At 42.2% G+C, this 27,173-nt stretch overlaps 1 protein-coding gene across 2 annotated transcripts in view; it reads right to left on the reverse strand.

Annotated features, from left to right (window-relative positions):
• Positions 1-27,173, reverse strand: part of HOMER1 (homer scaffold protein 1) — a 134,731-nt gene that overhangs the window by 68,453 nt on the left and 39,105 nt on the right. Inside the window, exons 2-4 of one of the 2 annotated variants that reach the window (XM_060235863.1) lie at positions 21,793-21,949; positions 6,571-6,702; positions 2,428-2,520 (exon numbers count right to left, since the gene is read on the reverse strand). In XM_060235863.1, the coding sequence (XP_060091846.1) occupies positions 2,428-2,520; positions 6,571-6,702; positions 21,793-21,949 (382 nt within the window). Of the gene's footprint in view, positions 1-2,427; positions 2,521-6,570; positions 6,703-21,792; positions 22,089-27,173 lie in introns of those variants that run through there. The other variant, XM_060235862.1, reaches the window with a different exon arrangement.

Consider the following 27,173-nt stretch of genomic DNA (forward strand, 5'->3'; position numbering starts at 1 on the left):
CTTGTAGCAGTTCAATTAGTGTAAAATGAGTGAGCATGTATAAGGGCAAAGTCAAATCAGTTACCACAGATGCTACCACAGATGCTAAACCCGGATACAATTATTTAGGGAATTATACATAAAATAACTTGTATTCTCTAGTAAGAAAAGTTTAGAAGTTTGAAGTTCAAATAGGCATGTGGAAGACATTCTAGGCTCCTGTACAGCAAACTAAAAACACACCTTTTAACATTTGTTGGAAGTTTTTTAAATTTATTTTTATTAGATTTGATTTATATCCCACCCTCCCCGCCGAAGCAGGCTCAGGGCAGCTCAAGTTTTATAACTGAAGAAACGTGGGATTTCACAATATCAGTTTAGAACAAACATTTATCCTGTTTTTAACAAAGAAAATTCTTCATAATTTCTTAACTGTCACATAAATATGCAAAAGAAAACCCTAAGCTTTAATCCTAGATAAATGTGAGGTTGCAAGCTGCAAAAAAGGGACTGAACGCAAAGTAGGGTTGCCAAGTCCAATTGAAAAAATACCTGGGAACTTTGGGGGTGGAGCCAGGAGACTTTGGGGGTGGAGCCAGGAGATGTTAGGGGTGGAGCCAAGATCAAGGCTGTGACAAGCGCCGCAGCCGCAGGTTCCCGCGCCGCAGCCGCCGCCTGAGGAGGAAGCTGTCTCCTCCTCCCGCTCGTCCTCCCCGCCCCTCGGCCCTGCCTGAGACTGGAAGCCTGGGTGAAGCAGGGCAGTGGCGCGGGCATGGAGAGCGGGGCCGGGGGCTCGGGGCCTCCTCCTCGGCCTCCGGCGCTGCCGCGCTGGTGCTGGCGGGGCTGTGCTGCCAACGCCGGAGGCCGAGGAGCTGCCTCCGGCGCTGCCGAGGTGCTGCTTCCGGCGCTGCCGCGCTGGTGCTGGCGGGGCTGTGCTGGCGGGGCTGTGCTGCCAACGCCGCCAGCCAGCGAGGCCCTCGGCCGACAGCTCCTCCGCCACCGCCGCCTCCTCCTGCTGGGCGCCGGCGGGCCCGCCGCCTGCGGCCTCACTGGACGGGAAGGGGGCGGCAGCGGTGCGGCGGCCTCGCACGCTGCGGGACGGGGCGGCTCGCCATTTCCCCCCTCTCCCCCCGCTTCCATTTTTGGGGGGAGCGGGGGAAGAGGGGGGAAATCCTGGGGTCCCCCGCCAGGGCGGGAGGGTTGGGACCCCTAATGCAAAGAATTTCAGAATTCTGTTCACAGAATGGATATCTCTTCCTCATCTTCTGCAGTCTGCCCCCATTACCATCCAAAAGCTGCTTCTGCAGCAATCCTCCTTGCACTAACTAAAGTACTGTCTGCTTCCAGAAGAGCCACTCTGGATCTAATCTGCTGCATCCACTATTTGCTCAGGAAGCACATAAAAGAAGATGATGATTTTGGATTTATATCCTGCCCTATAATCTGAATCTCAGCAGCTCAGAGTGGTCACAATCTCCTCTACCTTACCTCCCCCCCCCCCACAAAAACACCCTGTGAGGTAGGCGGGGCTGAGAGTGCTTTTACAGCAGCTGCCCTTTCAAGGACAGCTTCTATGAAAGCTATGGCTAACCCAAGACCATCTCAGCAGGTGCAAGTGGAGGAGTGGGGAATCAAACCCGGTTCTCCCAGATAAGAGTCTGCACACTTAACCACTACACCAAACTGGCTCTTGCCAGTTTAGTGTAGGCATGTATACCCCACATATAAATTATTTACTAATTAAAAGGTTTATATTCTTACTTTTCTCATGGTTCAAGGCAGCTTTAAATACGAGTATGAATTTCTCTGTAGGGCTCCAGTGCAAAAAGCTCTGGGTGCAATATGCCACAAAACCTCATTCACTCACTCTCATTACTCCTACAGAATGTAGCTTAAATCACAGCAATCTGAAGGCTACATACACTTCTGCTACCCAGATCCATTCCTCAATGATTGTGAGCCTACAGTTTTTCCCCTGCTATGCAAAGACCACGTCAATCATGGGACTATACAGAAGTCTGCTGCAAAGCTATAGAAGACCTCCATATTCACAGAAAGGCAACAGTCACCCAGACAACTATGCGGAAGGATCTGGCCAGAACAAATGGACTGATGGGGGTTGGATGTGAAGGAGGGAGTGGCAGGATTTTTAATTATTTTAATTTTATCCTGAGGGAGGGGAGGATGGCCAGTGTATGCCAATCCAACTAGCTACTTCCTGTTCTCTCCTCTCCCCTGGGAGGCTACTTCATATTTATGCAGCAATGCCTGCGACCCCTCCCACTGCCTTGAAACATTCCTTCCCTCCTGAATGGAGTGTGTTAATGAAGGATGTAGCCCTCTGCTATTAAAATGTCAATCTATAATAGCTGAATCATGCCTATTGTAGAAGAAGCCGGTTACATTTAGATTGCGATATGAACAAAGATTTAGGTAGAACAAACGCACCTGTGAGGGTGTACTTGTTAATTCCATCTTTTCTTGAGATTTCTCTTTAGCTAGTCTTGCGGCTTCCTTAAATTCCTGAAATTTCTCTGCAAACTGAAGGCAAAGATTACATAAATTACAATCTATACATTAAAATTTCTATTGATTGCTCTGTCCTTCATGATACTTTGGCCAACGAAAACACAGTTGTGCCCAGGCATTCTCATCTTCAACAGTGACTGAAACCAACAGCAGAGACTGCTTCTGAAAATCCTTCCTGAGGTGATTGTGTTCCAATAGGAGTCTGTCTTCTGCTGACATTCTGTTCACAAACTGCCATGTGACAAAGTTACTCTGGATTATAAACGGCTGATGAGAAAGTGAACTAACCCTGTTACACGCTGGCTTCTTTTAATGGAGTTGGTTGGCTTTTTAGCACCTTGTTTAGTGGCTTTGTTTTATTATCCAGTTGTAAACTGCCTACAGCAGAAATCTCTGGCAAGGCAGCATATAAATTTTCAAAATAAATGAACAAAATCTACAATTATTTTCATTCACTTCATTTATACTCCTCCTTTCTCTCCATGGGGACTCCCCAAAAGCAGCTTGCATCACTCTCTTCACCTCCATTTTATTCTCATAACTCCCCCCCGCCCAACATGAGGTATATAAGGCTGAGGGTTTGTGAGTGGCCCAAGGTCACTCAGCAAGTTTCCATGGTAGAGGAAGAATGGAAACTTGGATAGTCTGAATCTCAGTCCAACACACTTAACCTCTACACCTCACAATTACTGATTTTTCCCATTTTTTATTTTGTAGTTAAAAATCACTTATATGGATCAGATATAGTATACAAGTTAAACAAAACCAGGATCTGTGGTAGGCCAACCTTGTGACTAATTTGGGGGGCAGCTGCCTTGTTCAAGGTACACCCAAATGCTGCTGGTTTCTAAGCTACTGATAGAATATGATGGATTTCTACCTCTAACCATGGCACTGAGATCACTATGAAAACTTGTACCTATTGGTTCAACAAGATTTTTCTTCATCCTTCCTACACTAGTGATCATCAGTTCTCAAGCACAGCTTACTAGGCATTTGCAACATCCTCCTCCTGAAATTTTTTCCTAATGCTGTACCACAATCACAGGCAAATAGCCTTTCTCTTCTGAGTATATAGAGTTCCTCAGTACTTGTTATCTTGGGAGGGAAACATTTGAAGTTTATAGAATTTGGCGTAAGGTAATTAATCCTTACATCTCTACTTGCAGCACATTATTCACACAAGAAATAAGAGAGAAGGGAAGATTTGCAAGGTACAGTGGAGACTACTGAAAGGGAGGAAGGAAATTTTAAAAAAATTATTTCATATAAACCAAGCTTGCTTGCTTGAGTCTCTCTGAATTGTTCTAGTATACATTTAATCATCCTCACTGGGAAAGTGACTCTTTGTAATCTGCCAACCAGGCCATTTTGGCTCCCCAGTTTAATAATAATAATAAATAAATAATAAAATTTTATTTATACCCCGCCCTCCCCGCCAAGGCAGGCTCACGGCGGCTTACAGGACATGGTACATACCATGATACAACAACAATAAAATCAAACAATAACAATATAAAACTGTTCATACATTAATTAAATTACATAAATAGTCTAAAATCCAGTAAAACTTAACGGTGCTACAAACTTAGTATATATAAAGATGGCTTGATGTTACTACTAAGTTCAACTTAAAAGGCTAGTTGAAAGAGGGCGGTTTTACAAGCCCTACGGAACTGGTTAAAATCCCGCAGGGCCCGCACCTCCTCTGGCAGCTGGTTCTACCATTGGGGTGCCATTATCGAGAAGGCCTGCTCCCTAGTTGTTTTTAACTTAGCCTCCTTTAGCCCAGGGATTTTCAAAAGATTTTGTGAACTAGATCTCAGTGCTCTCTGGGGAACATATGGAGAGAGACGGTCCATAAGGTAGACAGTTTCTTGGTTTTCAGTTTCTTGGCTTGTACTTGCTTTGCCATGTGTTAGTATTGCCTGGGTATCTGTACAACTCCACAGAACCATCTGCTGTGGTGATTCTGACAGGCGGACAATTTAAACCGAGTTTCAGAGAGATTTGAATTTAAATTCCTAAATCAACTGAAAACCTCTCCAGGAAGGCTACATATTCTGGCAATTCTAGACAACAAACAAGAAGCTTAACATATTGCATGGTTACATTTTCAGCATTCAGAGTCCTGTCCATGTATTTAATACAATCTGGATATTTTTGTTTCACTTAGCTGCAAACACAGGTTGGCTTGTGCTCTTTCATTACAAGACAGTATACCTAACCAAGCATTCAATATCCTTTTCACATATCTGATCTTCTAATAAAGTGTGTGCAGTATTGATCTTCTGTCCTCAATCAATTCCATCCTAAGACCACACTAGAAATAGCACAGGAGTGGAGTTACATCAGTTACCAAAGAACAGGAGGGAGTATGGTTATGGGGAGTCTGCCATTGCAGACACAGTGATGTTTACAAAGAAAACACTGCTTAGCTATGTGCAGCCTGAAAAAGATGGGGGGGGGGGGGTACAAAAAATAAAACAAGGAAAATGGCTAGAGAAAAACTTAACTCACTTTCTCATTAGGGTGAAGCAGGAAAGAAAAAAAAAATGGAAGTGAAAAAACCCCAAGGTAGATCTTTTAGGAGGGAGGCAAGAACAACTTTTGAAAAAAGGTGGTAAAAAAACTAAGAAAAAAGCAGCTCTGGGACCATGCATAGGAGCATGAAACCCTCCTTCAGGGAAGACAATCTGAATGCCAATTTAAGTTTAGAGCTCCAGAATTTTCCAAAGCTGTTCTTGCACAGGGACAGAATCCAGTATGAGGGACTACACAAACCCCATGAAGATAAGGTTTGGAGCTAGCTGCCTGATTTTTGGGATGAAAAATTTCTTCCTTGTAGCAGCAATTGACAGCTGAAATTTGTCCCTGAACTCTGCAAAGGAACATAACTGCCCTTTTTGTAAACAATACTAACAATACTTTCAGAAAATCATTTTTACATAGAGACTAATTTTAAACCTAGGGTTATATTGTAACATTACTGCAAAATGAAGATGGTTATAAACCTAACTTACTCACAGCCCAACAGAGAAGCCACTGACTTCATACTTGGCCATGGCTAAGGTAGAGATGAAAGGGAACAAATCCAAGAAAAATCCAGATGAATCTGTAGATGGGCACGAATTCACAATTTCATCAGTCTTCTTTATTTTTATTTATACCCTATCTTTCTCCACAATGGGGACCCAAAAAAACTTTCATTATTCTCCTCTCCTCCATTTTAACCTCATAGCAACCCTGTGAAGTAGGTGAGGTCGAAAGTGTGTGATGGCCTGTATTGATTCAGGCCTAACTCACAAGGACACCTTCCCCTGTCCCCACTTTGCAATGGTATCCAAAACTGGATGGGAGCACCTTTACATTAGCACGGCTACTGCACACAGAGAAACAGCCAGTGGCTGCCTAATAATTCAGGTATTCCGCCCCCCCCCCCCCCGAAAGCTGTTTAAATTCAAACACAAGCAGTTTTCAGAAGTTTTAAAGGACTCTGAATTTCAGCTGAACAAGTTGGTATATGTCTGGCAGCTTGAGTGTACTGTAGCAGTTGTAATGATAGGGGGTTTTTTGAGCAGGAACACAGCTCTAGCTGGCTTGGCAGCAGGGGGTGTGGCCTAATATGCAAACGAGTTCATGTTGGGCTTCTTCTACAAAAAAGCTCTGAGTGAAACAATGGTGATTTCAAGGGGTGTGGCCTAATATGCAAATGAGTTCCTGCTGGACTTTTTCTACAAAAAAGGCCCTGTGTAATATTTTAGATAGACTGAAAACTCATTTAACACGTAGAATGAGGTACACAGGCAATAAGGAAAAAAACAAAAACAGATTTGAGCATGAACACTTATGTGATGTTATTCTTCCCAAACTCTCTAATTAATTTACTTTTGCTGATGAACTGAAGGAATACAGTAGAAACTTCAGGACTTCCTTAGATATTCCTTGACCTGTAGGCCACATTTTCTTTCTTAAGAGCATATTGCACAACACTTCAGAACCATTTTGAGAGACTCCAAGGCAGCCCCTAAGCAGTCAAAGTTGCACACTTACTGAACTTACCTTTGAAAGATGATGTTCAGAGGAAAATCCCAAGCCATACACAGTATTTGCTCTGCTATCTGCCCACTGGCCAAACTTCTGTGATGTTTTTGTGAATGTCATGTTGGGCGTGATGGTACTATTTATTATTGCCTATTAAAAAAGAGTTATAGAATGAGCTTAGTAAAATAGTTGCCTAACTAAAAGCAACAGTTCAGTCGCCTAACTAAGTTCAGTTGCCTAACTAAAGAATCAAATTTTAGGCATCAAGTGGCACTTCAAAATTAAATGCAAGATAATCATCCCTTACACTAGCACACTGAAATAGTAAGTCGGGAGACTGTATGATAAACTGCTGTCGGGGAGGGAAATCTGATGTTACATTAAAAGGGGTTGGACTTACCTGTAATCTTTGTTCATCGAATGGTCTACAGGGCAGGCACACATGGGACTGGCACACTAGCAAGCTTTTAAAGAGAATTTTCTAGTGCCCCAAGAGTGCTCCTCCTCCCACTCACTGTGTTGAGTGTGTTGTTCTCACTCAAATGTCACATGATGTGTGACAGGTGAGCACTCTTTCCTCAGTTCTCCCTTTGCCACCATAATAATAAGCCCAAATAATGAATAGCCCACAATGAATAAAAAGGCAAGGATGTTTGCCTGCTCAGAAGACCACTCAATGAACAAAGATTAAAGGTAACTGCAACCCCTTTTTCATCTTTGTGGCTTCTATGCAGTCCCACATGAGAGAATAGCAAGCTCATTTATCGAGGAGAAGGGTGTGGGGCTGACAGTGAAAAAGTGATTGTAACAGTGCTTTCCCACAGCTGCCTCGCTCCTGGAGTGAACAGCCATTGAATAATGGTGTACGAAAGTCAAAGGTGTTGATCAAGTGGCTGCCTTACATATGGTTTTGAGTGGAGTCCAGCAGAGAATGATGTGAAGGATGTGTGGGCCCTTGTTGAGTGTGCCGGCACAGTGAATGGACATTGAGTATCAGCCTCAGAGTGTGCTAATAGCTGACACTATCCATCTCAATAGTGTCTGTGCAGAGGCAGCCCTTCCCTTATTGCAATCTCTGAAACAGACAAAGCTTTGTCTTTCCTAAACAGTTGTGTTACTTTCAAATGAAACAGAAGGGCTTGTCTCATGTCTAATGTGTGCATTGTCCTTTCTGATGAGAAAGCTGGGGATGAGACCACCTTTGGTCGAAACTTCATGCGTGGTCTCAAGACTACCCTGTCTTACGTGGAATTTTAGGAAGAAGCGTCACAGCAAAGGGAGCTTAGATCTCCCACCCTCCAAGCAGATGTTATAGCAACTAGAAATGCCATCTTATACAAGGGAAGAGAAATGTCACACATAATCAATTCAAACATGTTATATATTAGTCTAGATAACACTAAGGGTAAACTCCATTGGGGGATGGGGTATACAGTGGGCAGATATAAATTTAGAAATCCTTTAAGGAATTGTTTAACCTCTATAACAGAAAAAAACAGTAGAACATATGAAGCTGCCTTATACTGAATCAGACCCTTGGTCCATCGAAGTCAGTATTGTCTTCTCAGACTGGCAGCGGCTCTCCAGGGTCTCAAGCTGAGGTTTTTCACACCTATTTGCCTGGACCCTTTTTTGGAGACGCCAGGGATTGAACCTGGGACCGTCTGCTTACCAAGCTGATGCTCTACCACTGAGCCACCGTCCCTCCCCTAATTAATTAATTAACTCATGCTGAAATCGCAGCAAAATACACCTTAATAGAAGAGGTCAAAAGCCATTCATCCTTTATGGAGAGGAGGTATTCAAATATTTGAAATATGGTACAGGTTTCAGGTTGAAGGCTATGTTGACAAGCCCATATAAAAAACCATTTTCATTTGTCCTTGTAATATTTCCTCGTAGAAGATTTACAAGCAATCATTAGGACTCCTCATTCTATCTCTTAAAGAGGTCAGGCTGATCCACCAAGGTGTTAAGTGAAGTCAGTTGAGCCCTGGTTTTATTTAATTCATTAGTTAATTTATCAATTAGATTAATTTATTAATTTGATTTGGTTGTTGGTTGGGCCTAGCTGTAGCAGGTTGTCTTCCCTGGGAAAAATTTTGAAGTGACCCTGGGACAGCTGCCAAAGGAGTGGAAACCAGATTCACTTCAGCCAGTATGGCGATATGAAAATGTAGGTTGTTCTGTTTGGCTTCAATGTGGCAATCACCTAGTGGAGAATGTTAAAAGGAGGAAATGCATAGAACAGGCATCCATGCCATAAACACTAGAAAGCGTCCCCCAGTTAACCATGACCCAGTGCTGCTCAGGAGCAGAATTGCAGGGATTTCTTGTTGAGTGAGGTCACAAACAGGTCTACCTCTGGAATGCCCCTGGGTAAAGATAATGGTCCATGATTGACCATTCTTGGGAAGCTCCTAGTCTCTACTTAGTGTGCCTGCTACAATATTGGATCACCCTGCTTTGTGAATGGCTACAAGATGCACTTTGTGATTAACTGCCCAGCACCAGATGTGTGCAGCTTCTGTGCATAACTAGACAGACCCTGTCCCTCCCTGTTTGCTTATATAGAAATCTGGCATGGTACAGGAGAACTTGGTGACTTTGCAGCAAGTCTGTAAAAGACCAAAGAGTGTGTCTTACCACCCTGAGTTCTAATAAATTAATCTGAAAATGTGTCTCTCTAACAGACCATAGACCCTGTGCAGAGAGAGACCCATAATGTGCTCCCCAACCTGTTAGGGAGGCATCTGTAAAAACCTGCAATTGATGACTTTGAGTACCCTGGGGTGCAGCACCTTAATCCACCAGATTAGAGACCTAAGTATTGCTCTGGGGATAGAAAGCTTCATGGATAGTATTGTCTAATAAACCAATTCTGAATGAGTCTCATGAACAATCTACTGTGCAGTGACTGCAGTGGTGGAAGCCATATATCCCAAAAGTTTCTGGATTGTTTTGACTGACTGAAACCTACAAACCATGGTTCTCATAGCCAGTGACCTTATCTGGTTTGCCCTCGGTAAAGGCAAAAAAGCCTTCCCCTTCCTGGAATCTAGAACAGAGACTATGAGTTCTAAGCATTGAGTTGGTGTGATGTGGGACTTCCCATTGGTAAGGAGCCCCAAACCTTTTAGCATCTGTAGAACACAATCCAAGTTCTGTAGAACACAATCTGTAGATTTAGCATCTGTAGAACACAATCCAAGTTAACCTGCAGAGTCTCTGGTGAGTCCAATGTGAAAAGCCAGTCTTTCAAGTATGGATATAGTACATAACCTTGCATTCTTCAATATGACACTATGACTGATGTACATTTAGTAAACACCCTAGGTGTTGATGCCAAACTGAAGGATAGCACTGTATATTCATATGCCATGCATTCGTGAATGAATCTAAGATATCTTCTACACACTGCATAGATAGAAATATGAAAGTGGACATCTTTAATGGGAAACTATTTGTGTCCAAAAAGGGGATAATGTCCTGTGAGGAAAGCATTCTAAACGGTTGCTGTTAAGAACATAAGAACATAAGAGAAGCCACGTTGGATCAGGCCAACGGCCCATCCAGTCCAACACTCTGTGTCACACAGTGGCAAAAAATTTTATATATACACACACACTGTGGCTAATAGCCACTGATGGACCTGTGCTCCATATTTTTATCTAAACCCCTCTTGAAGGTGGCTATACTTGTGGCCGCCACCACCTCCTATGGCAGTGAATTCCACATATTAATCACCCTTTGGGTGAAGAAGTACTTCCTTTTATCCATTTTAACCTGTCTGCTCAGCAATTTCATTGAATGCCCACGAGTTCTCGTACTGTGAGAAAGAGAGAAAAGTACTTCTTTCTCTACTTTCTCCATCCCATGCATTATCTTGTAAACCTCTATCATGTCACCCCGCAGTCGACGTTTCTCCAAGCTAAAGAGTCCCAAGCGTTTCAACCTTTCTTCATAGGGAAAGTGCTCCAGCCCTTTAATCATTTTAGTTGCCCTTTTCTGGACTTTCTCCAATGCTATAATATCCTTTTTGAGGTGCGGCGACCAGAACTGCACAAGGTACTCCAAATGAGACCGCACCATCGATTTATACAGGGGCATTATGATACTGGCTGATTTGTTTTCAATTCCCTTCCTAATAATTCCCAGCATGGCGTTGGCCTTTTTTATTGCAAACGCATACTGTCTTGACATTTTCAGTGAGTTATCTACCACGACCCCAAGATCTCTCTCTTGGTCAGTCTCTGCCAGTTCACACCCCATCAACTTGTATTTGTAGCTGGGATTCTTGGCCCCAATGTGCATTACTTTGCACTTGGCCACATTGAACCACATCTGCCACATTGACGCCCACTCACCCAGCCTCAACAGATCCCTTTGGAGTGCCTCACAATCCTCTCTGGTTCTCACCACCCTGAACAATTTAGTGTCATCTGCAAACTTGGCCACTTCACTGCTCACTCCCAACTCTAAATCATTTATGAACAAGTTAAAGAGCATGGGACCCAGTACCGAGCCCTGCGGTACCCCACTGCTTACCGTCCTCCACTGCGAAGACTGCCCATTTATACTCACTCTCTGCTTCCTATTACTCAGCCAGTTTTTGATCCACAAGAGGACCTGTCCTTTTACTCCATGACTCTCAAGCTTTCTAAGGAGCCTTTGATGAGGAACTTTATCAAAAGCTTTCTGGAAGTCAAGGTAAACAACATCTATCGGGTCTCCTTTGTCCACCTGTTTGTTCACCCCCTCAAAGAAATGTAACAGGTTAGTGAGGCAAGATCTTCCCTTACAGAACCCATGCTGAGTCTTCCTCAGTAACCCATGTTCATCAATGTGCCTACTCATTCTGTCCTTGATAATGGTTTCTACCAACTTTCCCGGTATTGAAGTCAGACTGACTGGCCTGTAATTTCCCGGATCTCCTCTGGAACCCTTTTTAAAGAACCCCTTTTTAAGATGTTGGTTTTTACACTCCATTTTTCACAATCCGAAGGAGTCTTAGAGTGACTTACAACTGCCTTCCTTTCCTTTCCACACAACAAATACCCTGTGAGTAGGTGGGGCTGAGAGAGCTGAGAGTGACTGAACCAAGATCATGTGGTGGAGTGGGGAATCAAACCTGGTTCTTTGGATTACAGTCACCACAATGGCTCTCATTCTGAATTTCAGCATCTATAGGACTTATTTAGTACTCTGAAATTTAAAATGGGTCTCTTTCTACTCCCTTAAGAAACATATAAATATCCATAAGCTGATAAACACCAACGAGAGGCCCTCAGGATTTGATTTGCCATGTAAAGTATGGAAGACAGTTAATAGAATTTGAACAGGTTTGGGCAGTTGTGCAGACCTGTCATTTAAATGGGGCAAAATACCAGGACTCAAATGCAATTGTGATGCAGCCCGCCAAACTATTTTCTTGAGTGAGAACCTATGCCATATTCACAGGAATGATGTTAGGCAGATGGCAAGAAGGTAAAGATTGAAATTCCAAGAAGCAAACATGCTTTATTATTGACAAAACCTATTTGTCATTACTAACAGACAACCATGAATCACAGAATACCAGTAACCTATCATGGAACAACTGATTCTTGGCTGATCAGGAGAGGCTAGACCCTCTAGGTCAGGGGTGTCAAACACCCAGCCAGCAGGTCGGATGTGGCCCACCCAAGGCTTTGATCAGGCCCACATGGCTCTTTTCTCCCTCTTCCTCCCCTTACCCTTTGAAGCTCCCAGGCTGAGTCTCTTTCACTTTCAGCCTGGGAGCTTCAAAGGCTCTTTGAAGCATCCTTTGAAGCTTGCAAACTGAGTCCCAGGCTCTTCCTGCCTTTCTTTGCTGGCTGCTGCAAGGAAAATGTGGGGTGGATTTTAAGATCCATTCTGCATTTTCCTTGCAGCTTTGTCTGTATTCTGCAATGGTTTCAAATGGAGTGGAGATGGTTACATTTTCAGCTTTCCTATAGCTAGCTGAAACTTATGCTTGCTGGAGTTATGTCCTTGCAAACAAGGGTTGACGCTTTCAGCCAGCTTCTCTCTCCTGAATGGACCTAATCTAGTGAGTACTCTAATGTGGGAATCCACAGTCAAAAGGGGGATATTATACTGGAAAGGCTTTGCCAATCTGAGTAGATTGGTGGGGAGAAGTTTACAATGTCATTTCATTGTTTCCACAGAGCCAGATCCTTGTGCTTTTTCTTGATGTTTTATTTTTAAAATTGCATTGCCAAATTCCACTAGTCCCCCACCTTTCCAACTGATGATGATGATATTGGATTTATATTGGATTTATATCCCGCCCTCCACTCACAATCTCCTTTATCTTCCTCCTTCACAACAGACACCCTGTGAGGTGGGTGGGGCTGAGAGGACTCTCACAGCAGTTGCCCTTTCAAGGACAACCTCTGCCAGAGCTATGGCTGACTCAAGGCCATTCCAGCAGGTGCAAGTGGAGGAGTGGGGAATCAAACCTGGTTCTCCCAGATAAGAGTCCGCACACTTAACCACTACACCAAACTGGCTCTCTTAAAACCATTGGAAGAGTTTTAAGCATGTTTGTATTTGAAGTTTTTTTAAACAACCTTTAATTGTGTTTGTCTGTGTCCATTATAAAGTTTGTATCTCCACTACCTGGCATTATATTTTATGACACTCATGTCCCGACCCCACGAAGTCCCATTTGTGTCAGATCCGACCCTCCTAACAAATAAGTTTGACACCCCTTCTCTAGGCTGATGTTCTCTCAGAGACTTGGAGGCTTGATGATTCCTCTGCCTACTTGGTCTCCTACCCTGAGTCTGTTGTTGGTAAGAGGGCCACCTGGAAGATGGCTGGAAGAGATTATTTTGGTTTAGGTATCTATAATCTGTATATATAAATGGTCCTCATAACTAGACCTGAGTCCATGGCTCTGTTGTGGCAGTCAGCACCAAGCCTTGAATCATTCAGCTGCTGCTTCCCAAGTTTCTGCGCCTCTGTGATTAACACTTTGACTAAAGGCTTATTATAATCAGGGATCAGATCTATGGATTGAGTCATTCTATCCCAAAGTAACATTTGGTGCCAGCCCATTATTGCCATGAAATTCACTACTCTCAATCCCATCGCACAATAAAATCAAGTTTGAGGCCCTCTTTGTCCATTGGTGCAGAACAAGAGCCTGAATGACCTCTCGCCAGGAGAACCTTGGAAACTAAAGAGTTCTCTTCAGGGTGACTGAATAGGTAGGTACAGTCATCTCCATTTATACAGATTCTCAAGTTTTCTTGAGGAAGCCGGTTTGGACACTGGTTTTGACCATGCAGCCATGGGTACATCTTGAATACCCTGAAGAAAAGGCAGGGTTACCAGTCCTAACTCTAGGCTGAACAGAACTTGCATTATTTTGATCTTTTGATTCGCATCTGTGGATAAGTACTGGAGATCCAGAGCCTTTGACATCCAGATAATCTGCTCTGAGTAGAGCTTTAGATCTTCAGATAGCGATGGGGCTGATGGCTCCCCCACCATGTCATCTGGGGATGGCATGGAAGTCCCTTTGGATTCTGGATCAGAACCCCCCTCAAAGCCATCCTCAGAACTGGAGAAGTGAGATGCAGCCTCTGTAGTGGAGTGGTGAGTTTTAGTGGCTCATATTTTACTACTACACCTCCAAGAATGAGACAGAACATACTGCAGTGGGGGGTGGTTCTTGTTCCAGAAACCCCACTGTGCAGGAAACATCATAGGGAATGGAAAGCAAAGGTGGGTTTTGACCAAAGTTCCCATCTTCTCTCCTATTGTGACCTGACGTCAAGGCATCAAGAATTCTGACATCAGAGGATGACTGGTGCCAGCGCCTCAATGGTGAGGGAGTTTGTGGTATCAATAAGATGTCAATCTGCCTTGATGGCAAAAATGGTGAGGTGACACAGACACACTTTCTGGAGGCAATGCCAAATGGTATGAAGTTGCTGATTGGAATCTATGCCAATTATGAGAGCTGGCTCAGTGCTGAGGGGAGACTGATGGTCAGCACGAAGGTCAGGGAGATTGCTGGTGCTTTGGATCCTGGTGATCCCAGGATGATAAAGACCTGCGTGGTATAGCTTGTGTGTCTGGATTTTTTCTTGGACTTTTTAGTCAGTGGTTTGGAAGCTGAATGGCGTATGGTCATCTGTGACATTACAACTATCAGGACAGAGTTCACCAAGGGTGCCCTGGAATGTTTCTCTTTCATTTTGGGGGGACATTTGATCTGGGACAGCTAAAGCTTTCTCCTACAGAGAGCCACTTTTAATTGAGATGTCCTGACTTCGCTTGCCTTGAGCATGAGGTAGCAGCAGGCCTGGCATGAGGTTGTGCTATGGCCTCCTCCAAGGCATAAAAGGCAGGTCGAATGTTCATCATTTTGGGTCCTTTTGGCCCCGCGTTTTTTGAATAGAGCCATATTCAGAAAATTCTTGAAGAGGAATATTCTCTGTTCTCTCAGAGAACTCTGAAAAAGAACTGAAGCTCACTGAAATCTGTCCTCTCTTAATGGGGACAAAAAGAGAACTGAGGGAAGAGTGCTCTCCCCCCCCCCCACACATGACATTTCATTTGGGCAGGAAAAATATACTCAACACAGTGAGGGGGAGGGGGGGTACTCCTGGGACACTAGAAAATTATCTTTAAAAGCTCACTAGCTCCTCCCTGTGGATGGCCTGTGGAAGCGCAGTCCCATGTGGGACTGCACAGAAGCCATGAAGATGAAATAGAATGTTTAAGACAATAACATTCTGAATATAAACACATCATGAACATTTTCTTCAAAGCATCATAGTATATAATAAACTGGAGGATCCTAATGATTTTATCTAATTTCCTGTAGAAAGTTCTAATGCATATATTTTGATAAAGTTGTTCAACAGAATATAAGATATGAACTGTTCAATCAATTAAAGAATAGATGGCAGAACTGTGACTCTACACAAAAGTTACTTGTTTGGATGCAAGAAGGAACAACTTTTTTCAAGTATTCTTTTAATCACAGTAGCAAATAGGCATTATACAATGGTTGCAAGAGGAAAAGGCATCTATACAATGAGGGGGTTTTGTTTAAAGTTTAAGAATCCATCAGTATTCAATGAGAAGAAAGAAGTATCTATTCAAGAGATTAATTATGTTCATAGACCTATGCAACTGATACAGAGATGTTATAAAAGGATACCTACTCACAGTGTGCAGAGCACCTATTTCCTCATCAGCTCAAATCATACTTCCTGCAACTTTAGTCAACCCTAGATAAAGAACAAAAGGTTGGCACTAAGGGAAATAGACAGACCAAAAAAATGGGGAATTGCTGCTAACGCCTTTAACTTTAAGTTTCAATCCAGGCACAATGGAAAGTTATTTCATACATTACTTAGAGGCAAACCCAGATTTGCCACTAATTCTGAACCGAACATACCACTGCAGCAATCCAAGCTTCCTAAACATATCAGTTTGCAAATAAACATTTGCCATATTCAAGCTCCATTTTTCTAGATGTACATCTAAGGTGTTTTAAGTGTAGTACTAAAAATATAAAGTGTAATGTGGCTTTAAGATAGCAAGTAGGTCTTAAAGCCACATTACACTTTATATTTTTACAGATCCACCTAAAGGTATCAGGATCCAAACCACATTTTACCAATTTGTCAACAAAGATAGTATATGGACCCTTATCAAAAGACTTACTGAAATCAAGATAAACGACATCTACAGCATTCCCCTGATCCAGCAAGGTAGTCACTTTCTCAAAAAAAGAGATCAGGTTAGTTTAACATGACTTGTTCTTGAGAAACCCATGCTGGCTCTTAGTAATCACAGTCATCATTTCTAAATGTTCCAGATCTGACTGTTTGATGATTAGTTCTAAAACTTTTCCATGTATAGACATCAAGTTGACGGGTCGGATCCTCCTTTTTCCCCTTCTTGAAGATGGAGACAACATTCACCTGCCTCCAATCTTCCAGCACCTCTCCTGTTCTCCAAGAATTCTCAAAAATAACAGCCAGAGGCTCAGAAATTACATCTGCAAGCTCTTTTAGAACTCTTGGATGCAGTTCATCTGGCCCTGAGAACTTAGTTTCATTTAAATTTTATTAATTTTAGAATTTTAATTCAATTGTTAAACTAGTTATTGTTTTTAAATATTACTGTATAATTTACTGTATTGATTTACTGTTGTTAGCCACCCTGAGCCTGCTTTGGCGGGGAGGGCGGGATATAAATAAAACGATTGATTGATTGATTAAAGAAACTAGGTGTTTATGTACTACCCCCTTATGCTGATCCTAGGTTGGGACTTCATACCCTCATTATATGTTCTATTTTTGCCATGTGGAGAACTGTTTCCCTCAGAAGAAAAGACTGAGGAAAAGTAGGAATTGAGCAGTTCCACCCTCTCTTCATTACCTGTTACAATTTCACTTTCCTGCCCTTGCAATGGGCCTACCATGTCCCTGCTCTTTTTCTTACTCTGAACAAAAGAAAAGAACTCTTTTTTTTGTTGTTTTTAGCATCTTTGGCCAGCCTAAGCTCATACAGAGCTTTAGCTTTCCTAACTTTTTCTCTACAAGCACTGGTGATTTGTTTATATTCGTCCTTGGTTATAAGGCCCTCCTTCCAATTCTTAAAGGAGTCTTTTTTATTTCTCAAGTCTAGAGAGCTGTTTATAGAGCCAATTCGGCTTCTTTAGGCTTTTTCCATTCTTTCGTCTGATAGGAATCGTTTGTGATTGCACTTTCAGTATTTCGCTTTTAAGAAACTCCCATCCCTCTTGAACCCCCTTCTTCCTAAGTATTTCTGACCATGGGATTTTACCCAGCATAGTTTATTGAAGTTTGCCTTTCTGAAGTTCAACCTATAAGTCTGACTACGTATAGCTTTTCCCTTCCCTAAGACTGTAAATTCCAAAATCACATGGTCACTACTGTCCAGGGTGCCCACTATTTCCACTTCTTCAATCAATTCTTCCTTGTTAGTGAGAAACAAATCCAAGATAGCAGATCCCCTTGTTTTCTTCTTCACTTTCTGGAAAAGGAAGTTGTCAGCAAGACAAGTCAGGAATCTATCTGACCTTGCATTTTTAGCAGAGTTGGACTTCCAACAGATGTCCGAGTAACTGAAATCTCCCATGATCACTGTATCCCTTCTCTTGGAGAACTTTGCAATCTGTTGTAGGAGCATCTCATCCAAGTCCTCTGCCTGGCTTGGTGGTCTATAGCAGATCCCCACAATAATATCACTGTTATTTCTTACTCCTTTTATTTTTATCCAGAGACTCTCAACTGAGCTGCCATGCTCAGATTCACATATTTCCTTACAAGTATATACCTCCTTCACATATACTGTTACGCCTCCACCCTTTCTAATTTGTCTGTCCGTTTTAAATAAGTTGTACCCCTGAATCCTAATATTCCAGTTGTGAGTGTCATCCCACTAAGTTTCAGTAAGACCTATTATGTCATGGTCTCCTTCCTGTATTAGGACTTCCAGTTTCTCCTGTTTGTTTCCCATAACCTGTGCATTTGTGTAGAGACATTGGAATCCATGTTTTATAAATCCCAAGGGTTTTGTTTCCATATATACCTGCAAGTTAACATTACCAAGCATATACGCCAATCTTTAGTGCTCTTTTCCCCATTTTCTGGCGTCATACGAATTATTGTCTCACTCCCCCATACAATTTAGTTTAAAGCCCTCCTTATTAAGTTAGCAATGCTGTTACCAAACACCTTTTTTCCTACTGTCGTAAGGTGCAAACCATCTCCCAATAGAAGACCACCATCTCGAAACGTAAGCCATGGTCCAGAAATCTGAATCTTTCCTGATGATACCATCGACATAGCCAGTTGTTTATTTGAAATATTCTTCTTTCTTGTCCTAAGCCACGGCCTTCAACAGGAAGAACTGATGAGAACACAACCTGTGTGCCCAGCTCCTTCACCTTCTGACTCAGAGCCACATAGTCTTTTCTGATACGTTCAGGGCTATGACGGGCAGTATCATTCATTCCCACATGGATCAGCAAGAAAGGATAATAATCCATGGGCTTGATAAATCTTCCAATCCTTCTGTCACATCCTGGATGCATGCACCTGGCAGACAGCAGACCTCTTCAAGCTTCGCGGAGGCTGGGGAAGTAGCCCTTGTTCCAATGGTTCAGAATCAGTTACTGTGGGGAGATTCTGGAACCTACTGCTGAGCAGCAGAAGCTCAGAACATCTCCTGATTTTCTTCCTCCTTTGTGTTACATTTTTCCACGAACCCTCCTCTTGCATTGGGTTCTCTTCCAATTGCTGAGATACCACTTCCGCTTCCTCCTCTTCTCTTTTCAAGAGCGCCTCATGAGTTCTGTTAAGAAAATCCTCACCTTCCTTTATACACAGCAGCGTATAAAGTGTACACTGCAGTGTATAAAACTTAGGACAGCCATGATCTTTGAGCACCCTTTAGCACCACAATGACCCCACAAGCACACATAAGATGTTGTCTGGCAACAAGTAAGTAGCTAGGCAACATCTTATTCATTTACTTCATTTATATCCCACTTTCCTCCCCAATGGGAACCCAAAGTAGCTTACAGCATCATGTGAAGTAGACTGACATTCTGGACTACTCTTAAGGTTCCATGACAGATCCAGAATTGCTCAGATCATAGTTCAGCTCTCTAAACCACTACCCCACATGTTAAAAGAAAAAGTATAATATAATTCTTTAGTCCCAAAGCAAAAATACTCTATATTAATTATATTAAAAAGTACTTCTTTTGATGCATGAATAGGTCTACTGGTACATATATTTTGGTACATATCACATTTTTGGATTATTAAATGGCATCTATTCTTTCCTTTCATAGTTTAACAGTTCTGAAACCTTCAGGTGGCTCCATAGAAACTATTACAAGCCTGTTAGATTGTCATATAGAAAACTCATATAAGACCTGGAAAGTTCCTCCTGTGAGATGTCACACAGTTCCTGATCACTCCTATGTAATGGGTGGAGCTATTAAGCAACAGAGAAGAGGAGTAGAAGTACAAATCGCAGGTGGCATTAATATAGAACAGAAGGCACCTCCAATTGATAACTAAGAGATGAACTGACCCACCTCCTTCTTCTACTTGGTCTGCTACTTTAAGAACTCTCTTCCCCACCCCAACATATCTGCTGGTAGGTTAGTGTTTCCATAGAGTAGTGTTTCCACAGGTGCAAGGATTTCTGCTTGTGGAGTTTCATTTTCCAACCTGCTATCTTCTGCAGCATCCTAAAACTTACTAAACTGAATGAGTAAATTTATTCGTTAAATCATATTGTTTTTCAAGTGCTCTTAAGAATGCAGGCTGCATACTATCTACATATTTTATTCAAGTCAATTACAACTCAGAAATTAGAGAAGACTTAGTTCAAAGAAGTAATTAGATCATGAGAAGTTTGACACCCATACCCAGATCAGTTCCTGAATATAAAGGTCATCTTTCTTGAAGCTAGAAATAGAGACTTACCACAAGAGACTGAAATCTGCCACTCAGAAATACCAGAGAACGATATACTTGTTCAGTGCTTGAGGACGCTAAACTACAGCTTGATCTAAAGAATATACTTTCAAAATGGGACAAATGTTACTGAAGACCCAAGACAGATGCAGTGCCATCCCTACGGCACAAGGATTCAGAACACTGTATGTGGTTTCAGCCCCAAGTCACCCAGAGAATCTTGGCCAGGAGAGTGGCAGGATCTCTGGCTTGGGGCTGCAAGCAAGCACAGTGTACAAAGCCACTGGTGATCATCAGGCCAGCAAGGTGCTGTGTGGGGACCAGAACTCTCTAGATTCTGGTGGGAGAGGTGCCTGACCCAGGCTCAGCATCTCCCTAGGGACAGCCCATGTCACATGTTCATGTTTCTCATACCTGCCTTTCATTCAGCTGAGGACTAGTTATCATTTAACTGTAGAAAACTGAATGGAGACTTTAGGTTTCTATATTTAAGACATCCAGAGGGTGGTGCTAGATAATTGTGTAAACTAATTCTCCTGTGGAACACAACAGTTGTTTTCCCTGATGTTGTCAACAGTCCCCCAAAACATGATACTGAACAGCTGAATAGTCTCAGAATACTGCTTTGTTTCTTAAAAACAGGCTTCAAGGTATACATTTTTTGATCAGTGCTTGCATTAAACAAAACAGTATGTGCTTTACAGATTGGCGTAAATTAGCTCTTTCCAGAAATTAGGAGGTTATATTCTTAAAAGTACCTATGTCAAACCAAAAGTGGAGGCAGGCAGCTGGGATTTTGAAGCAACAGATAACAAACTCAACAAAACTTCGGAAGTTCACAGCCCTGATGATGATTCCTCACTGCAGGCCAATGAGCAGAATGAGGATTTTTTTTAACTCTCTCTTCTCCTACTTGTATCTATTCTCCTCCTATTCAGGTGAAATTATACCTTCATTTGCAATCCAACAAACATTTTTTACAATGACATATCTATTACCTAAATGCAGCCTTATTTCCTTTCTATGATGGCCAGAAATCTCTGTTGTCCACAGGCAAATTTAAAAAGTCACTCAACATCCCAGCTCTTTTGTGGCACTTTCCAAGCTATATTATAAATAATCAATTAATTTTACATGGCATTATTAAAAAATAAAATATGTACAGACTTGTATTTTGCCTAATACAAGGATCAGCCTGGATATTTCACATTGACATTGAGCATTTTATCCATTTTAAAAATGGAAGGATGGAGGAGCAGACAGGTTAATAAATGAAAACTTTATATGTAGCGTAATGGAGAAATTTTTGTGTATTAAAAATACTTTGATTCATTAGAACATCACATAGAAAGACCAGATTTTGCAAAAGAAAATGGAATTGTATTAACATTTAATTTAAAAGTATGCCCACTAAACAATGTCTGCCATATTAATTAGGAGAAGTGGTATTAGTAAACTACATTCCACAACATATATCTGACCACTAACTTCAGCTACAGAGAATACATAAAAATCTGTAGTAGGTATATCTATATTGATAAACACATTTAATACATCTTTTCATAAATAATTATTTGCAAACATGACTCCAAAGGAAGTTTCTCATTCTGAATCACATTTCAAGAGACACATGTATTATAAGTAAAACACAGGCTAAAGTGAAGCTTCTGCTTAAAGGTCAAAAGCATTGCTAGTAGTTTACCTGAGCTTAAATAGTCAAACAGCTTACCTTTGAGCCATCCAAGCTGATTATCCTATAGACATTTCTTGTGCTGTCATAGAAGTAGGATACAGTAACAGCATGCTTGCTGGTGGGAACCCAGTTCTTCTTCGTATTAGGATCAATCTGGAAGACATGAGCTCGGGTGCTGTAGATGGGTTGCTCCCTGAAAGGCAAAAAGTAAAAGTGGTGGATCTGATTTGGGCGCAATACGGTTGTACATAAGCCATTTGGATATTCCATCCATTGTGTCCTACAGACTTGACTTTGCATGAGTAATGTATTTGCCCCTAAACAAGATTTTATTTGTGGAGTGGGATATAGCTGCAAAGCACATGAATAGTACTCACAAGCAAGAGATACAGAAGTCCTTTAAAACAAATTGAGTCACCAGCTGTACAGTCAGATAAAAAAGACATATCTAAATATAGAGGCACTAGTGATCCACCACTTCCCCTCCCCCCCCCATCCATCTGTCAACCTCTTTAACACTGGCTGTCAATAAAACTAGTGTAATTTCCTTGTATTGAGGAATATCTAGCTATATTGTTTCTCTAGTCTTTTCCCCAACTAATCACAATCAAGACAATTCAATTTCTGGTTACAAGCTGCAATTTACTGAATAATAATATTTGCAAACCCTAAATCAGAGGTGTCAAATGTGCAGCCCAAGGGCCGGATCAGGCCCCCGGAGGGTTCCTATCAGGCCCGTGAGTGTCTCACTGTCATCTGCTTCCTTCTCTCTCTCTTTTGCTTCATTCTGTGTCACACTTGCTTTGCAAGGCTTGCTCAATCACACAGGAGCTACAGGGCAAAGCTTCTGTTTTCTCCATTGGCTGACCAGCACACGAAGCAACCTATATACAAAAGCTCACAAGGCCAGCCATTTCATGTTTTCCCCAGGTCTTAGGCTCAAAGCATTGACCGTGAGATTTCTGCAATGAATGTCAATAAATCAAAAGTAGATTTGCAACTTGCAAGCACACACCTGAACAATACCTGAACAGCTTACTCAAGATTGCTACAGCACAGACATTTTGATGCAATAATTCAGAGCAAGAGGTGTCAGTTTTCCGGAACTGTTAAATAAACAAAATATTGCAAAAGTACTAATCTTTTAAGCATATTTTTTAAGTTTTTTAAAAAATATTTAATTGTGTTTGTGTCCTTTATGAAGTTTTTATCTCCACTACCTGGCATTACATTTTATGACACACATGGCCCAGACCGACAAGGTCTCATTTGTGTCAGATCTGGCTGTCATGAGTTTGACGCCCCTGCTCTAAATGATTGTTTTGAATGTTAAAAGTAGCCAAGCTCGATCTAACCATTGATCCATCTAGACCAGAATTCCATTTCCAGCAGTGGCCAGTCAGATATAAGTTAGTCCACAAAAAAGGACCACAGTCCTCACCCATTATCTATACCACAGCATCTGACAATCAGTCTCTGAAGTCAGAGGCCCCATTTGGCTGTCCCTGCTAATAACCAACAATAAATCTATCCTTTATCAATCTATCCAGTTTCCAATCCATCAAAATCCTGGCTATCACTTCACCTCAAAACAGTGAGTTCTACAGGTCAACTACTCACTGTGTGAAGTACTTTTTCCTGTCTTGAATGAATTATCAGTTTCATAGGCTGACCCTGCATTCTAGTATTACTGGAGAGGAAGAAATATTTCTCTGCTTTAATTACATCATGCATAAAAAGTTGTGTGCAACACCATACACTTTCTGAAGAAAATACAGTCTTTGAACAGCCTTCCAAAGAATACAATTTTAACCACCATGGATGTGGAATCTCTGTTACAAGCAATAAGGAACATGATTTCTAACACCACCACAGCTGACTATGCCATCAAACTGTGTCATTTTGTTCTCACCCATAACCACTTCAATCTAGTGACAACTTGTTCCTTCAGATCAATAGTACAACCCACATGGTCCCACAGTATGTTAACATCTTTCTGGCTAACCTGGAGCAATGGCTCTTAAACTCCTACTCACTCACATTCTCTTATACCTGCAATACATTGATGACATTTTTATTGTTTGGGCACACGGTAAAGAAGCCCTGGAAATATTCCACCAGGCATTCAACAACTTTCACCACACCAACAACTTGGCAATGAACCAATCTATGCAAAACAACAACAAAAAATCTGGACCGTACTGTAAAAATATGCAATGGACACATAGACACCACCTTATACCACAAACCTACTGATCAATAAACATTCCTACATGCCTCCAGCTACCATCCTAAACATACCAAGTGATCTATCATGTACAGCCAGCCTCTATGCTACAGACTCATCAGCTCCAATCCTACAGAGATTTTCACCTGAGGGGTCTACAGAAACCTTTTTTGTAACTAATGTATCCGTCTGATAAAGTCAAGGTACCAATTAACAAAGCCAGAATGGTACCCAAAGAAAACCTTTTACAAGTCAGGCCCCAAAGAGACAATAACAGAACACCACTAATGCTCACATACAGCTTTCAACTCAAAACAGTTCAACACATCATCAGCAACTGACAACCTCTACTGGATAACAGTTTTCTTTCACAAGTACTGGGGGACAAACCTTTTCTTGCACACAGACAGCGCCCCCAGTCTCAAACAACTCCTCACTCACAATAATGCAACATCTAATTTGAACATGGACACTGGGACCAGCGCTTGCAATAAACCCAGATACCTACTTTGCTGCTACATACACTCAGACAACACGATCACTGGATGTAACAACATCAACTAAACCATTTCTGGACACTTCCTGACAGAGTGGTTCCTCAGTGGAACAGGCTTCCTCAGGAGGTGGTGGGCTCTCCTTCCTTGGAGGTTTTTAAATAGACGGTAGATGGCCATCTGACAGCAATGCTGATTCTGTGAGTTAGGCAGATCATGAGAGAGAAAGCAGAAAGGGCTGCATCAGCGCTTAGTTCTTGTGGCCCTTTTGACACTTTGGGGTCAGTCAGAATTTTTTCTCGAGGCCAGATAGGCAAGGGTCCTGGAGGTTTTTGCCATCTTCTGGGCATGCAGCAGGGGTCACTGTGTGTGTGTTTGTGTGGGAGGTATTTGTGAAGTTCCTGCACTGTGCAGGGGGTTGAACTAGATGACCCTGGAGGTCCTTTGCAACTCTATGATTCTATGATTTCAGGTTTATTCCTCATCTTCTAACACTATATGTCATAAAATGCCAACAATGCCCTTCAGTTCTCTACACAGGGCGAACAGCTCAAACCCTATACCAAAGGATAAATGGATACAAATCTGACCAAGAATTACAAAACTGAGAAATCTATAGGAGAACATTTCAACCTTCCAAGGTATTCATCAGCGGGGAACCTCGAAGCAGCTATTTTACTGCAAATGAATTTCCAAAACAGACTGTTGAATTATAAGTTATTACAACACTCAGGAAAATAGAACCACCAGGGTTTAACAGGGATATCAGATTCTTATCTCATTACACTTGCTAAGTTACTCAGTTCTCACTTCTACCCAGAATAAAACTTTGTTGATCTTAAAAGATGCCACTTCGTTCTCACGTTTGTTAACTTTATTATCTGTGTGCTAATTTGCTGCTATTCACAGACTTTACCAACTGTCTTATTCCAATCTTAACTGTAATTATGCATCTTGACTTTAATTAGCCCTTCCTGGCAACTAACTCTGCCATCCATATGCAACACTTGAGGAAATCTGTTTCAATGTATCTGATGAAGTGTGCATCTACACATGCTAAGGGTCTCAAGTTCTCGCTCACACCCCGACTCAAACTTTGTTGGAGGTGCCACCAGACTCAAACTTAGTTCTCACATCTTTTTGTTAACTCTTGTATTTGTAGGCTAATTTGCTGTCATTCACATAGAGTTGCCAAGTCCAATTCAAGAAATATCTGGGGACTTTGGGGGTGGAGCCAGGAACAAGGGTGTGACAAGCATAACTGAACTCCAAGTGAGTTCTGGCCATCACATTTAAAGGGACAGCACACCTTTTTAAAAGCCCCGTGGCACAGAGTGGTAAAGCTGCAGTACTGCAGTCGGACCCCTCTGCTCACGACCTGAGTTCAATCTCATTGGAAGCTGGTTCAGGTAGCCGGCTCCTGGTTGACTCAGCCTTCCATTCTTCCAAGGTCAGTAAAATGAGTACCCACCTTGCTGGGGGGAAAGCGTAGATGACTGGGGAAGGCAATGGCAAACCACCCCGTAAAAAGTCTGCCGTGAAAATGTTGTGAAAGCAGGGGCACCTTCTTTTGGGGCTCATAAAATTGGACCCCCTGGTCCAATCGTTTCGAAACTTGGGGGGTAGTTTGGGGAGAGATACTAGATGCTATACTGAAAATTTGTTGCCTCTACCGCAAAACACAGCCCCCCCCCCAAAGCCCCCAATACCTGCGGATCAATTCCCCATTATTCCCTATGGGAATCGTTCTCCATAGGGAATAATAGAGTGCCCAGTAGACATTTTCCTCCCCCCCCCACTTTCTAAAGCAGGGGGGGAGGGCCTCCAAACCAGGGAATCCCCTGCCCCCTCCCTCTCTCACACACACAAACACTTACTGAGTTTGGTTCCTGCACAACTTTACTTGCTCTGAAAACGAAAGCAAAACAAAGGGAGGGGCTGTTCTCTGACGAAATTGTTACTGACCCTTTCCCATGAAGCGCTTCCTGTTTCCTGCTCAGCTTTAAAGGCACACATTATAAAAACGGACCTGTTTGCAGGTTTCTAAACCTGCCGGAGCTCTAAAAGTACATGATGACTGTAGGGGCGGGGCTTCCCCCACCAGCCAGCTGGCTGGGGGAAGCCGGTAAAAACGGGGGATCCCCCGCTGGGATCTGGGGATTGGGAAAACTACCTTCACTGGTTTTACCAACTGCTTTAATCCAATCTCAGCTATACTTATCATCCAGTTACTTATGCATCTTGACTCTAGCACTTCCTGGCAACTAACTCCTCATCCCATCTCTACCTATAGATATGCTTGAGGAAAACTGTTTCACTGTATCTGAGGAAGTGTGTATGCATGTGTATACAAAAGCTTATACCCCAAATTAAACTTTGTTCTTGAACTTTGTTCTATTGCTTCAGTCCAACGCAGCTCCAACCTGAATCTATCTTTATTATGTTATCCTTCAGTCATCTTTTCTCTAAAACAAAAACCTCTTGATGCTTTAGTCTTGCCTCACAGAACAGATGCTCCAGCTCCTTGATAATTAAGCCTGCTTTGGTGGGGAGGGCGGGATATAAATCAAATAAATAAATAAGGTTGCCTTTTCTGCACTTCTCCAAGTTCTTCAATATTTGTTTTGAGATGTGGAAACCAAAATTATGAGAAGATTGCTATACTGGCAGTTTTATTCTCAGCCCTCCTCCTGATT

Source organism: Heteronotia binoei, chromosome 4 (genome assembly GCF_032191835.1).
Source record: "Heteronotia binoei isolate CCM8104 ecotype False Entrance Well chromosome 4, APGP_CSIRO_Hbin_v1, whole genome shotgun sequence".
Classification (NCBI taxonomy): Eukaryota; Metazoa; Chordata; class Lepidosauria; order Squamata; family Gekkonidae; genus Heteronotia; species Heteronotia binoei.